At 39.7% G+C, this 14,765-nt stretch overlaps 1 protein-coding gene across 4 annotated transcripts in view; it reads right to left on the minus strand.

The window, feature by feature from the left end:
* The window catches only part of PPIG (peptidylprolyl isomerase G), a 28,770-nt gene extending 14,025 nt beyond the window's left edge, over positions 1-14,745 (minus strand). The window contains exons 1-9 of one of the 4 annotated variants that reach the window (XM_055719054.1): positions 14,482-14,643; positions 12,001-12,030; positions 9,528-9,592; positions 6,207-6,286; positions 6,026-6,100; positions 3,775-3,882; positions 3,236-3,280; positions 1,232-1,319; positions 25-54 (exon numbers count right to left, since the gene is read on the minus strand). In XM_055719054.1, coding sequence (XP_055575029.1) covers positions 25-54; positions 1,232-1,319; positions 3,236-3,280; positions 3,775-3,882; positions 6,026-6,100; positions 6,207-6,267 — 407 coding nt within the window. In that variant the 5' untranslated portion in view covers positions 6,268-6,286; positions 9,528-9,592; positions 12,001-12,030; positions 14,482-14,643. Of the gene's footprint in view, positions 1-24; positions 55-1,231; positions 1,320-3,235; positions 3,281-3,774; positions 3,883-6,025; positions 6,101-6,206; positions 6,287-9,527; positions 9,593-12,000; positions 12,031-14,089; positions 14,108-14,481 lie in introns of those variants that run through there. The other 3 variants (XM_055719055.1, XM_055719053.1, XM_055719057.1) reach the window with 3 other exon arrangements.
* Between the last annotated feature and the right edge of the window lie 20 nt (positions 14,746-14,765).

The following is a 14,765-nucleotide window of genomic DNA, read 5'->3' on the forward strand; positions in this document are numbered from 1 at the left end:
CATAAGAAAATAAGAGATATTTACCCATCTAAGTGAGGTGTAGGTTTAGTTGTTCTGTTGTTTCCATATTTTAGTTTAAAGAGAAAAACAAAGTCATTATTAGTGGCAGTCAGCATTTGAAGCATGTCATATACACATACGAAGATGAAAGTTAATTTTAGTGAACTAAAAAAAAATAACCTAAAATTGAACATATCAAATATATATTATTTTAACCTTGTGTGTAGCTGAAGTATTTAATGTTTTATACATTAAACTACATATTCAATTAATTACTTTGATTATCACATTTTACTGAACAAAAAAGGGCACGTATTTTTTTAGACAGCATACTCATACAGGACATATTAAGTATTCTATTTATTAAACTATATAAGTACTACCTGGGACAGATAAAAAATTAAAGCAACTGTCTCAGAGCAGGAAAACTGCAAATAATCTTCTATACATTAGAAAATAATCAGAAATCAAAGAAAGAAAAACATATCTGGATGTACAGAACATCTGACACAGACGTAGAACTGACTTTATCTCAGCTTTCCCCTAAACTAGCATTACTATGGCTTACAGATGTCAACCATGGCAGAAGTGAAAAAACTGGGATAATTACAGTAACAGTCAGAAATCCCAAAATAAGGGTCTAATGGTAAGTGACAACCACAACTCACCATGTTAATTAAGGTCATGAAACATGGGTAAGAGTGATGTATTTCAAGAACGTTTTCTGGAGATAAATCAGATTTAAGAAGAGTCTACTGCAATGTATTTAAAGAATTTAAATTTTAACTCTGAATGAGACTGCATTGAGAAGTTAATCTATGGCAAAAAAACCCTCTACCACTTTTAGGAACCCCCAGAGCTGCTTTGCTTCCTTCCAGATAACACTTAATAGAAGAAAGCAGTAAGAGTTCTACAAGGAACTAAAGGTTTGCTTTTTATTGCCCAAGTTAGAACACAGCTACTGAAAACTAACAAAGGCTCTTTTGCACAGATGATAAGCACTAAATAAAAACGTGATAAAAATAGGCTCCCTAAACAACGCATTAGGAAAATGGCTACTTCCATGCAACTTTGTGAAAAACCATCAGCTTCGGGGTTGCACAGGAGCTAGCCTTCAATATTCAAATAAATAAATATTTAAATAAATATTAATTTCAATATTTAAAAGGATGACTTTTACAACTTACAAATGGCAAACCACACACACATTTCAGGATAGTACAATACTTACATAAAGAACTGTGAACCATTTGTATCTTTCCCTCGGTTGGCCATTGAAAGGAGAAATTCTTTGTTGTGCTTTACAGCAAAGCTTTCATCTAAAGAAGGTGTTTTCAGTTACTTTAATATACCACATATGCTTAGATAAATACTATATTAAATAAATCTGCTCGTCACTTCAATAAAAAGTGGTGTTAAGAACAGATTCAAAATATGAGCTTATATATATTCCTTCCATTCTAAATAATGCAATTTAATGAGGAGAAATATGAATGAGTGGTTTCTAGCCTGAGAAAAAACTAAAAAATCAAGTATTCTTGTTCAAGATATTTGTTTCCTACCAACATTAGCAGAGACCTCATAATTTTAAGTTGTTGCTCTTTCTGTTCTGCACATACTGATCATTGTCTCTTTGGGTTTTTAGCTGTGCGTTAACTACTAAGAAACCCCCCATTTCCAGGCAGTTTTGTAATTATTCTTTAATACACATGGACATCCAGTTTGATAGCAATCCCAAACAAGTTCTCTTTGTCTGTCAGGCACACAGATGAACTTACCAAGCTGGTCATCAGCAAAGGAAGTTTAACTTGAATGAACCCTACTTCTGATGAGCAAAGCAATGTTAACAGTTCAAACTAAATCCCAATGAATCTGTGAAAAGTTCTCACTATTTTTCGTTTAACACATCTGTAAGATATTATCCTCCCTCCCTCCTCTCCCAAAACAGCATAGAGGTTGCTGGGGGATCCAAACTCTTCAAGCAGAGGAAGTTTGCTCAGTATTGTTTAGATACAGATGGCACAAGCAAGCATTAACCAAGAAGAAAAGTATGCCATCTGTAAGGCTATGGTTTCACACCACAATGTGAGACTGGAGGTGACAGTCCCACTCTCTATCCAGTCACCTGTATAATTGCTATCTGGCATAACATTAAGTCACCAATATAATGCTATGGTGAGTTGGTTAAGTGATCCACAAAAGCAAAATCTCCCACAAATCCAGTTTCATACCGTGGCTGAGCTGAACAGCCAACTTAAAACTGACAGAAGGTTTGGCTCCTTCTTTCAACTTCCCCAACCACACATTTCCTCAAACCCAGCTACTAATTTGACTTGGTTCTGATGCTTGCCAAATTATTGAATTGCATCCACTCACTAATATGGAAATAAATACTTTTTTGCTACAATAGTCTTTGGGCATTTTAAAAGCTGAATCAGCTGAATTTTCTGAAAACTGATCTGAATGAGAGTCAATGCAAGCTAAGACCTCCTCCGCCTTTTGACAGTTACAAACTGTTGATTCAACTCAAGTTCTTATATAAAATTGGAGTCTGGCTCTACTAAAATAGCGGATAATTCCTTTGATTGTTTGCTGCAAGCTCAGACGAGACCTTATGTTAAAAGAAAAGTGTCAGGGAGGAGCATAACCACTCCTGCTGGTCGCAGTGAGCTATCACATGGGTTTAGGTGTAATACAAAAACAAAACCACAGAGATGCTCCACTGTAGTGTGAGCAAACACAGGCTGAGAAACACATGGGAGTGCAGAACAGGTACTTCTGCAACACTGCCTGAACAAGGATGAGGACCATGAGAAAACTGATGCCCTCTATCATTAATTCCTCTGGGGTTCAGGAAAGCAAGGCTTTATGTGTTCTTTTAAATAAACATTTTACAAGGAAATCTGACTCCATCACGCCCTTCTCCTTTTCACTGGAAGACAATCCCTAACTTCTAGCTAGCTGCTCAAACCAAAAATGTACGTTTAAAAACAGTTATAAAAATGTAAATCTGGTAAAATAGACAGATACAAAGAAGTTCAGTTTTAATTTTCATTCATTAAAAAGGTTCGTATCTTAGAAGTAAAATAATCTAAACCGGACAGTCACAGGCCTCTAAGACCATACAAAATCTTAACAAAAACAATGAAGTTCAGTTTACAGAACAAGGACTACAGAATGTAAAGGTGATTGCTTACAGTAACACCAAAATAGAGAAGACTGATAAAATTCTTACCTTCAAAAAAGCCACCATAAATGGATTCTCCTCCCCTGCCATTTCCTTGAGAGAGGAAGTGATATACAACTTAAAGTAGTGATTAAAAGTCACATTATGTGGAAGATGCTTTGTAATATGAAATACTGATCCAACTGCATCAAAGTCACTGACATTATTCCTCAAGACATGCAAAGATCAAAACACATCTTTGTAGTCCCAAAGCACACTTGGAAAACAAGAAAGTATCCTCCCATGTATTCTGCTATAGTTTACCTTTTTTCTGTATTTCCCCAGCAGCAGATATTTTTCCTTCATATTTAAACCTTTCAATACAAAGTACTTAGTACTTTAAGTACTGAAATAACAAAGAAAAAATGTATGTGTATACACACACATTTAAGTTTATTATATACATTTTCACACAAAGGTTCTTATGCAGAAAAATGGGAAAAAAGCAGTTGAATCCCAGAATGATTAACGTAAGTGACGATACACAGAACTCCTGCAATACACTATCACAAAAGCATTAAAGTTTTCTTCAAAGATCCACATCATACCTTCACTGAAGTCACCTCCTTGGATCATAAAATCTTTCACAACCCTGTGAAACAGACAACTTTTGTAATGCAATGGCTTTTGGGTGGATTTTCCTGTACCCTTTTCACCTAAAGAGGAGGAACAAAAAATAAAATTACTGTCTGTATTACTGTCTGTACCTGTACAATCTCTGCTACAAAAAATAACTCTAAGTGCTTAATCAAAACCTTCTGCTCTGAAAATTGAGCTTGTGAGGCAGACACATACCTGTAACACCAACAGAAACTAGCATTTAAGAAAGCACAGCAGGAACTACCTTTTGTCTCTAGAGTTACACCAGAAAACTCCTTACTGACATTATTATACGACTCTGGTCTCATCCATGCAGATTTACTGAAATTAACCAGCCACAGCTTAGGTTTGAGTTAACTGGCATTGCTCAGAAATATGCAAGAAACACCCAGATCTTCAGTTACAACACCGCACAGTTAAGATACCATAAAAGCTCCTAATAAAAGCAAAGAGGCAGGGGGAAGGAGAAGGAATCTCATTCCCTCCCTCTCATGACTACAACTGCCATCTTTCTCCCTTATGTCAGCTCTGGTGCTGAAGACCGACAAGCAGACTCTGGTTCAGGTACCCACAAATAGCTAAGGTGTCTAAGTTAACAAGATGAATGGCTCATGGTAGGTGGCAGAGCCAACCTCAAGGTAGCAGTAAGGTAATCAGTAGGAGGATGCTGGAAGGAAAAGGATCTCTTCCCCTTAGTGCTGGTAAACCATTAGACTATATCTTCCTATAACCTTATTCTCAGCTATTAAACTGACAAAAGCTTTTGTCAAGGGCAGTTGTCTCTGAACTTGTCTGCAACAGACTGGAGCCTCTGTATGGATCTGACTACCTAGAAAAAACACTTTTGATAGGAACTTCGATAAATGTGAAGTTGTATCTATTCCACTATGACATATGCCTAACATAGGTACGCTAGGAAAACATAAGGCTGCCGATCCTTGCTTTAAGAAGAGAGCACATACTTTTCAAAATTGCCTGAAAAGGAGTAAAGAAAACAAGATCAAAATTTGAATTGATTTGCTGATGAGCAATATCATAAATACTCTGCCCATATATTTTCCTCACTATTCTTAAATATGCTAAAGCAGCAAAGTAGTTCAGCATCTGAATTTGATCTTCAATGTCAGCAACTAAGTATGAACTTAGTAGTACTTGTTCCTGACCTGAAATGCTGTTGAAAGACTTCAAGTCAAAAATTTAAAGCAGTAGCTGGGAATAACACTATAAATCTGATTTTCAGGCAGCTGACAGCAGATCAAGAATGGCACGGTCACATGATAACATGCTCACATTCATTAAGAAGAATCACTTTAAGGTTCAAATTTGTTAACACATTTTGATAATCTGATTTTGTGTCAGATCAGATAATACCTACATTCCTAGAGGCATCGTGAATGGTGCACCAAGTGTTCTAGCCAATTTGACATACATGTAATTATGCACCCACACCTGATTCAGATCATATTAGTGCTGCTGAGGGATTCAGTATTAACAGCCACAGAGCCCTGACCTGAAAAACAACAGAGCTGGAAGGAAAGGAAGCAGAAAATGCTGAAAACAAGAAACATGTACGCTATCAATGTAATCACAAAATTATTCTTGTGATAATAAACTTAAGTTTTGCTAAACTGTCAGCATTTTCAACAAAAGTATGCAGTCCACAGGATAATAATTCTGTTTGGAAATGCTTACAGAACAGAGTTTTCGCAGTATTTTGTTCAAGAAATCATCTGAATTTCAATAGCAGTGGAAACCACCAGTCGCCATCAACAAAGAAAAATAAAAATTAAGAAAAAATCCAAACAACTAATGAAACCAGCAATACCTTTCAAATACCTCAAAGTAGCATAAGACCAAAAAGTAAGTCTGCATGGTTGACCTCTTATTGGCTACCTTTCAAGACTGGATGATGTTATATAATGTGAACAGTAATATCTATGCTAGTAACAGAAAATCAGCTTACTGTGTCCATATTTAAAGTTGATTAGTATACACTCCCTGCAAGATACTAAGCCAAAGCTATAACTGCTTTGATCCTACATCAGATGCACATGAGAAATCAGCTAAATCTCTAGAGATACCAAGAAACAATGTTTCACGTACTTATTTTTATATGTAAGAAAATGTCAGGAAAAAAATAACACAAAACATCACACTAGCTAACATGGTATTACATTTAAAATTATAAAATCTACAAACCTGTGCAAAGGCAGCGAAAATTCTCACATGTCTTTGGACACACATCTGAAAAGAGTTCAAAGACCACTCTTCCAGCTAGGGAAAAAAAAAAAAGAAGTCACATTTATTATGAAGTTAACTGGTATGTGCATTATTCTTCTTAGAATATCATGTAACTAAATGGCTATTTTAATTTTCTTACCAGGTACATTGTTGATGGCTATGTCAAAAAAGCAACGAGGTCTCTGGACCTTTACTCCCATGGCTTCAAAAGTTTAAATACTGTAAGTAATAAAAATAAAATTTAGCTTTTCTTTCTGTGTCATAACACTACGTGTAAGTCAGCGTAAAAGATTCTACAAAGACAACAAATGCTGCAGAAAAACAAACCTTCAAAAAAAAGAGTGCAAACAAAAAGTTTTAAAGGTTCAGAGAATACAAAGTATTTTAGGTCATTTTCAGGTTTTGTAGACCCAAATTCATGTTTGCTGCAATAATATCACATTTAAACTTCAGTGCCATACTTCAGATGAGGAAATACAAAAAAGAAAAGATAAAGTATGGGGATAATAAAGCTTGAAGTCTTCCTGCTATCCAGATAGTATGTACATAATCACCTAAGTTGTCTGTTCCTAGGTAAAATAAACATCAGAGATTTAAAAAAAAAAAAAAAGAAAAAAAGAAAAACCCCCTACATTTCAGTTTTGAGAGCAAACTACTTGAATGCTCTCAAACAACTCTGCAGCTGCCTCTCAACTGCTTAAAAGAGACTAATTTGTAATCTGTTAGGCACAGCATTAGTGACTGAGAAGGCCACCATCTCCACATGCCAACCCACCCTTCTGGTCAGGGTCACCAGATTCAGATCAGGCTCCTCCCCTCAGGAACACATCAGCTGCTGCAGTCCACAACCCAGTGTAGCTCATCTCAGTTACTATTACCTGGGCCATGAACTACAACTGCTCAAGGGAGAACACAGCACAGAAAGGTGAACAGCCCAGGATGGTGAACTTCAGCTGCTGTAGAAGAGTAATAATTGCCCAAGTCAAGCAGGCATACTTTCAGAAATACCAGAACTTTTGCAACAAAGAGAACAGTCAAAGAGTGGCAAATAACTTACGGTGGCTACAACCTGGCATGTCACCAACATATTGTCACCTTAAGAATTAAGCATTCAATTTCTTAGGAATATTATTTCCTGAATTCCTGTCACTGCAGTTATCAGGAGCTGCTCTAATTCAGATCCAAAGCATTCTACGTGAAAAAAAATACAAATATGTAGCTCTTCCACAATTACTGCTAAGTGAAATTATTTGGGCTTTTTATTGCTTCTTTTCCTTCTACATCATTGCTCATCTCTTTTGAGTCACCATCCCTGGAGGTGTTTAAAAAGACATGTAGACATGGTGCTTAGGGACATAGTTTAGTGGTGGACTTGGTGTGTTAGGTTTACAGTTTGACTCAATGATCTTAAGGGTCTTTTCCAACTTAAATGATTCTATGATTCTTTATCAAGAATTTTAATGCAACTTTCCCATTGAGTACATAAATCCCTTTATTTCTGTGTAACAAAACATGTCTTAATCCATTTGCACCACCAGTCTTTCAACATTATGTACAACCATGATATTCTTTTCCTTTCCTGAAGTCCCATCATCTCTGAATTACTTGAGAGGGGAAAGCAACAATGACGGTAAAAGGATCTGTACAACTGGAGTACCTTTTCCAGAACTTGGAACATAATCCATAAATTTTCAGTTCTAATTATTTTTAATTGCCAGAAAAAACTATTCAAATGTAACTGACATACTGCATACATCCCTCCTAAAGATTCACTCATAGCTGTGCCACAGAACAGCCTCGAAAAATTCAATTGTCACCATCTGTCACACTGAGCTCATGAACAAGAGGCTGTAAGAAATCAAGACAGCAGTGTAATCACGTTAGTCTATATTCTCTCTACTTGCGCTCAGTGTCACTCCTAGTATTTCGCCAAGATTACACAGTGAAAATCCAAAGAACAATGTAGAAATGATTTAAATTAAACACCACTCAGTAGTTTATCACTTGCGATTTTTACCATGAGAAGACTTTGCAAACATGCAGAATCTCACTAGATACTTAGTTTTGTAATGAATACATTAATTCACACAAGCCAGAGACTCATGAAAAGCAGCAGGCTTGCCTCAGTCTGCTTGCTCCTCTCCCCAAATTACTATTTCCTCTTCTATCAGTGCAACAAATTTTGTAGCCAGGCAGAAAAACAAATAGAGAAAAACAACTGTAGCTCAGAACTTTGATGTTGTCAGCTTAGCAGAAGGCTGACCAGCTCATCCTGCTGTTGCACAAACTCTGGGGCAGCGCGAGGAAGTGGCAGCGTGGGCAAGCCAAGGGAGATGAGACAGGTGGGAGGGGAGACTGCCTTCAGAACTGACACCAGCTCAGAGGACAGCCATCAACTCACACTGTCAGCAGCAGAATATACAGCTGTGTGGAGGGGCAGGGGAGTATTTTCTTTTAGGAAACCTCTCAGAATAAATGCTACTAAATACTGCTCAGTGACAGAACTGACAGTTTTAACTGAACTCAGACATCTAAGAATCAGCAGTACCACAACTGATCCATCAATTGTACCCAAACTTTACACATTTAGCTGTAGTGCTTGAGTGAGTAGGGATTTAACCCCTGCCTTACAGGCAATTTGCTTGAGAAACGTAGAGATATGTCTTTAGCATTTATATACAGTATTTTAGCCCCCCAAAAATGCAAGCTACCTTAACATTTGACACAATTTTTATTTCACTGATAATGACTAAAGCTAATCTTTAAAATAAACGTCAATGTACCCACATATGTCAATTTTTAACTCTTTTGTAAAGAACGGGGTAGGAGAGAGAAGGAACAAATAAGAATTCTACCTGAATCCCTATTTGCACTAATTTTGAACAGCAGAACACAGGAAGTTTAGTCTGTGTTCTAAATGTTACTTTCCCTAAATTCTCCCATAATATCCCCTAAATACTGGCTGCACTTGGTTCTATACGACAGTTATGTCAACCGGTCAGTATGAACACCCTGACTGGACAAACACCAGGCCAACTAAATATACCTAACTCTTGAGCTGATGTCGCCTAGTAAACCAGGCTAAAATATCAGTGACATTTGTCCTCCCTACCTACATGTCAAGTTTTTCCTCTCCAATATACTTAAGTATCCTCAGCACAGTTATTAGACCTTCTCCTGAAGCATTACAGAGAAAATTACTGAGCTACAAATGATCCATAAACGATCGACTTCTATTCATGTATTTAGTATTTAACTAAAAGTATTTAACACCAAACAGTCTTGTATACACTGATCATTTAAAGCTTGTCTGTATTAAATGCAAGTACATGGGATACGAATGTTAAACACAGAATCAACAAAGAAAAACAATTTGAAAATAGCAAGAAGTCAGGAAAATAACAAAATTATAAGTGAAGGAAATGTTAAAGTCAATGCAAAAGATGCTCACTATACATACACAAAAAAATATGCTATGCAGATGGGCAGTGTTGAGAAGTCGGCTCACTTCTTCCTTCCAAAACTCTGTAAGAAAGGAAATTTAACAACCCAAGTACCATCCTGAAATGTTCAAGCCATTAATCATTCTCAATAACCTCCTGTTTGAGAAGCCTCTTGCTGTCTAAGTAGAAATGATGTCCAAAAAAACCCCACAAAAAAAACCACAACCACCACCTCTGAAGTGGTGACTTCAGTATATCTAAAGAGGCCTGTCTGTTATATTCTGAAAGTGGACTTTCAGTTCAGCTTAGAGCATATTTGCATTTATTGACAAATACACCAGAAATATTTAGCCTTGTCAGAACAGCTGCATCCATAACCAATGCATCACCAGCTGTGTCCATCAAGGTTCACATCCCTTCACACCTCCATCAGCCTCATTATTCTGTACAAGTATTTGCTGGATAAAACTGGCCAATTCATGGCCAGGCTGCAGACAAGCTGTTCTTCAAAATCATCGGAGTCAATGGAAAAAGATAACCATCCCAAACCATTCACAAGCATCTCTCTGCCAGAGATTATTCCTCATATGTGTTGATACGCTTACAAATACACCTTGAGGATTTTTTTTTCAAAATCACCTGTGCTAGCAAAAATCCGGTAATAATACGTTTAATATAAATTAGCTCCTTTTGACTGAAATGGGCTAGAAAGCACTCACAGATGCACACCAACTGAAGCATCCATGTGTTGTGCATTTCATGAGAGCTGATGGCAAGCAGCAATACAGCAGTATTTCCTAGTTTTATGAGGGAAATAAAACCCACACCACCTTTATCTGTCAGTATGCTGAAGAGCTCACAGGACTACCTATTTGTTTCTGTCCCTGCATGGGACAGAACAGATTTGGAGCGAAGATGTATTCAGTAGGAAGGAACAAAAACCAAAACCATATTTGTCCTATTCCTTCACTTCTTTCTCTGTCATCGTCGGCTCTCCCCTATTTTTAAATTCTCTTTGACCTTGCCTTTGTATTTGTTTCCTTGCATCATTTTACAATTATCTTCTGCACTGGTCTTCATTCAATGTCCAAATGAAGTGTACAATAAAGTGCATAAATTCACATTCTTAGTATTTTGTTTCAGATCATCTACAAATGCAGGAAGACAAAACTACATTGATTTACGTTGCAAAAGATAGCCATCTGGAATCTTCAGAAATTATAAGCAAAACTTTGAACCCAGAACATGCAAATTCACAAAGTGAATACTGAACATGTATCACATCCACTAAAGCTGTGGCTGCAGTCACTTGAAGCCAATACAAATATGGACTGATACCAGAATGGAGGGCTCGTACATCCACTTGTTTGGCTTTCATAGAACTGGCCACCTAGTTGCATAAAAACTACCCTTTCCTCCCCACTCCAGGAAAAGATTTGGCAGCTGCACATATCAGCTTAAAGTGACAGTGGAGCCATAAACTAAAAATGTTGTAAATTCATTCCAGTATGGATTAAACCGGAAATCAATTCATGATTGTGAAATGGGAGATGTGAAATTTTGTTCCTAGTTCCACTCCTGTGCCAGAGCTTCCAGCTGAGTTACGATGATACTGAAGGTATGAACAACAAAAATCCAACCAGCCCAACCCTCAACCTCTATAATTTCCTCATTTTCCCAAAACACCACCATCTTTTCCTCTGTTTCACCATAACCCCCCCCCTATCAATTAGCAGCAACGATAACTAAGGAAGGGTTGGGTTTCTTTTCTTTTTCATTTTACTAATCAGCAGCACAAGATTTTTGTTGCCAGCAGATTTAGAAAGAAGGTACTACACTTGAACACACTTCAGGTTTAACATGCTGTCTTTGCTATCATGTGGACTTAAGACATCTGTAAGAAAAGAATATATTTGTGTTCTACACAGGTCCATGAAATTTATGCAGAAAGATTTTTTACTCATCATCAGAGATCGTGTATTAGAGGTTTTCAACCTAACTGCCTCTTCTAATGCTATTTAGAGGGAAAAAGCCAACCTTTCAACATTTTTACAGGTAAAAAGTGATTGACACCACTTTCCATCAGGTCTCCTCCTCTAGATTAATGCTACAAGGTTTTTTTGGACTACTGATACAGTATTTCTTTTTCTTCCCCTAAAAATTAAATAAAGATACTTGGCAGTATCAACCACTGCCTTCCATGAACATGAGGCAAAAGCCTGCTATGTTCTTAAGGAGATTTAAGAAAACACCATCTTCACATAGGTCTTGACTAAATATGCAGTACAAGCTCCTAACACTACTATACTGCATAGTGCATTTACATCACTTTCAGTATGATTTTTTACAATTATTAACATTAATTTAGTCTTCTTGTACTCAAGTATAAGGAACGCACGCTCAGTTAAAACATCTGAGCCAGGAGAATATAACATTCAGCTGAGATGGTAGCAACATCCTCTTAAGCTATTTAAACAGAAATACACATACCTACTAGATCATGCCCTTTGTTTTATGCTCCTAGGAGACAAAAAAGATGTTAAAGTATCTAACCACACTCTTGTCAATATAAAGTTAAAAGCTTTGTTATCAAGAGTTAACCATGATTTTCTATCATCTACTTTAAGCAGAAGGTACTCTTCCCCCCCCCACCTCCCGTTAACATTTGTGAAAAGATACAAGTGTTTTCTTCCAGGTCTGTGCACAAAAGAAACATGTCCATTTCTATTCCACTATTCATAACCAGAAAGTGGATTAGCATAGGTCTGAAACCGTGAACTTACATTTTATACTTTACAAAATGCTAAAGACAGGCAAGTTTTAGCATTCTATGAAAGGGAAAAAAGCTTTTAAAGGGTCTAGTGTAATTTCCAAGCCATTTACCCATTAGGACTCCCAAACTAAATTTCAGAAGTGGAATACCTTCCTACCCCTGCTACTGAAGATGAGAAAAAGGCAACACCATTCAACAGCAGGAGACAGTTCTTAACTCTGACCCATATTTGCCAACCATAATGAAAAAAAAGGTTGTTCTATCATATTTTATCCTCATGTTCTCCTCCCTGCTCTGCTATTTCAGCTCTAGATCCTTTCCCTGCCTCATTCCAGCCTCTTACCTAAACCTCACTCCATTAGAAGCTGGCCAGATTTGCTCCCTGGCATTCAGTGACTCTGCTTCCAAATGGAAGATGGCTCCTAAATGCACATGGCATAGAGGAGTGAACTGGTAGTGGAGACATCATGCTGCAGTAAAATCCTCCATTCCAAGTGCATATTCTTCACTCCAAATTCCCTAATAATCCACAGATTTTCTGAGATCCTAAGGGAAAAACTAAATCTTTTGGTAACAGCTTGGTGACTACTTAGCTAACTCAAAATGCTTCTTTTTCAAAGGACAGAACTGGAAAAATGAGAAGTCTTAGTAAGAAATATAGTCCCAAAGGGTGCTCTCAGAGAATTATTGATGTTGGTATCCTTTATATGCTCCCCTTCAGATCTTCTTCACATACAGGAAACTACATTTTTTCCAAAATCTTTATAAATAATTTAAAAAACTGATAAATCAAGCGCTGCGTATTTAGATAAATTAATGCTTCATAAATCATGTCTTAACTTCCATATTTTTACTATGGTAGCACCTAAACATTTGAGTCGTGCTAGACCCCCATGCATTAATGAATGGGAATAGTGAAACAAAATAGGAGGAAAAGCAAGAAGAAAAAAAAGAAAAAAATCTGCAAAACCAAAACTAAAAACATTTATCCCTATCCAAAGAACAGCCTCTTCTGCAGGCAATATAGAACAAAAATGTGAAAACCAAAATATTCTCTCAGAAGAAAAGATACATTTTAGAAAATGGTCTCATGTTCCTCTTAAAAACAGGTCTCAGATGATTACTATAACTAGTCAAATGTTAGGCAACTACTAGCAAAAGCGATGACTTCATCAGCATTATGGAAAAATAATTCTTCTACTTGTAACTGAATCATAAGGCAATGTTTAACACTACAATACATTATTTTGCCCACAGTTTCAATCAACTATTTTTCTCCGAAGCCTCTCTCCTTCAAAGCCTCCTTAATGACAGAAGTACAATCACATATACACAGTACTTATAGTTTGGTCGTGACTGCAAATAAAATGAGCCTGAAACTCACTACTCATAAAAATCTCTGAAGTGCCTTAGGAAAACCTTAAGAGAGGCAAGGACCCTCCTGCCAGCCATGGTAGCTCCTGCAGGCTGCACTTCCCTAGGAGAGGCCTGCAGAGAAGAGAACATGTGGCACGCAGACAGCTCGGGTACTTGGCCCTCTCGGGGAAGAGGACGGACTCATTCAAAACTCCGGAGCAAGCAGGGAGCAGCACCGGAGGCTAGCCAGGGCGCTCGCAGCGGGCAGGCAGACCCGCGGCACGTCGGGCCCGCCGCTCGCCGGCTGCGGAGAAGAGACTCCCGGCCTGGCGGACCCCACCACCAGGCCCCAGCCGCCGCTTCACCCCCCCCCCCTCCCGCTCCCACCTGCCCTCGGGCCCCGCTCGCAGCATCTCACACAACCCCTCTCCTCGCAGGGGCCACCCTCACCTGGATTGCCGCGGGTGCCCCCCCAGGGAAGCGCTGGACGCCCCGGCCGCGGCCCGCCAGCCTCGCACACGGGCCGCCGGGCCTTGCGAGGGGGCGTGTGTGCGCGGGGAGCCGGCGCGGGCGACCGCCGCTGCCCCACACCCGCCCCACAGCGGCGGCTAGGCCAGGCCGGGCCGGGCCGGGCCGGGCCGGGGTTAGTCCCCGCGGCCGGCCGGGGAGGGGACAGGGTTCCCACCCCCGTCTGCGACCCAGGCTCAGGCCCCGTGGCGCTGCGACCTCCATTCTCCCCCCGGTCCCGGCGCCCACGCCGCAGCCTGGGCCGCGGCCCTCGCCCGGCCGCATGTCGACCTCGCCGGACCGCGGCGGCGCCCGGCTGCGGCACCGGCACTCACCCCGCTCGCGGCCCGCGTCGCCCCGCGCTCCTCAGCGCCTCGCCGCCATGTTAGAGCTGGTGCGGCACAGACTGCGTCAGTGGAAGGAAAGGGCGGGAGGGGGCGACCCCGGGGGCGGTGCGGCGGCGGAGCGGAGAGGGAGGACGCGGAGACGGGAGAAGCGGCACCCCGGCCCGCGAAGGGCTGGGGGGGGGGGGGGGGGGGTCGCCGGTCGCAGTAGAACCTTGCCTGGCGGTGGGGTAAGGCGGCGGGGGCCGCTCAGAAGGCGCCGAAGCGGCTGGGGG

The sequence above is a fragment of the Falco cherrug genome, chromosome 8, assembly GCF_023634085.1.
Source record: "Falco cherrug isolate bFalChe1 chromosome 8, bFalChe1.pri, whole genome shotgun sequence".
NCBI classification, from domain to species: Eukaryota; Metazoa; Chordata; class Aves; order Falconiformes; family Falconidae; genus Falco; species Falco cherrug.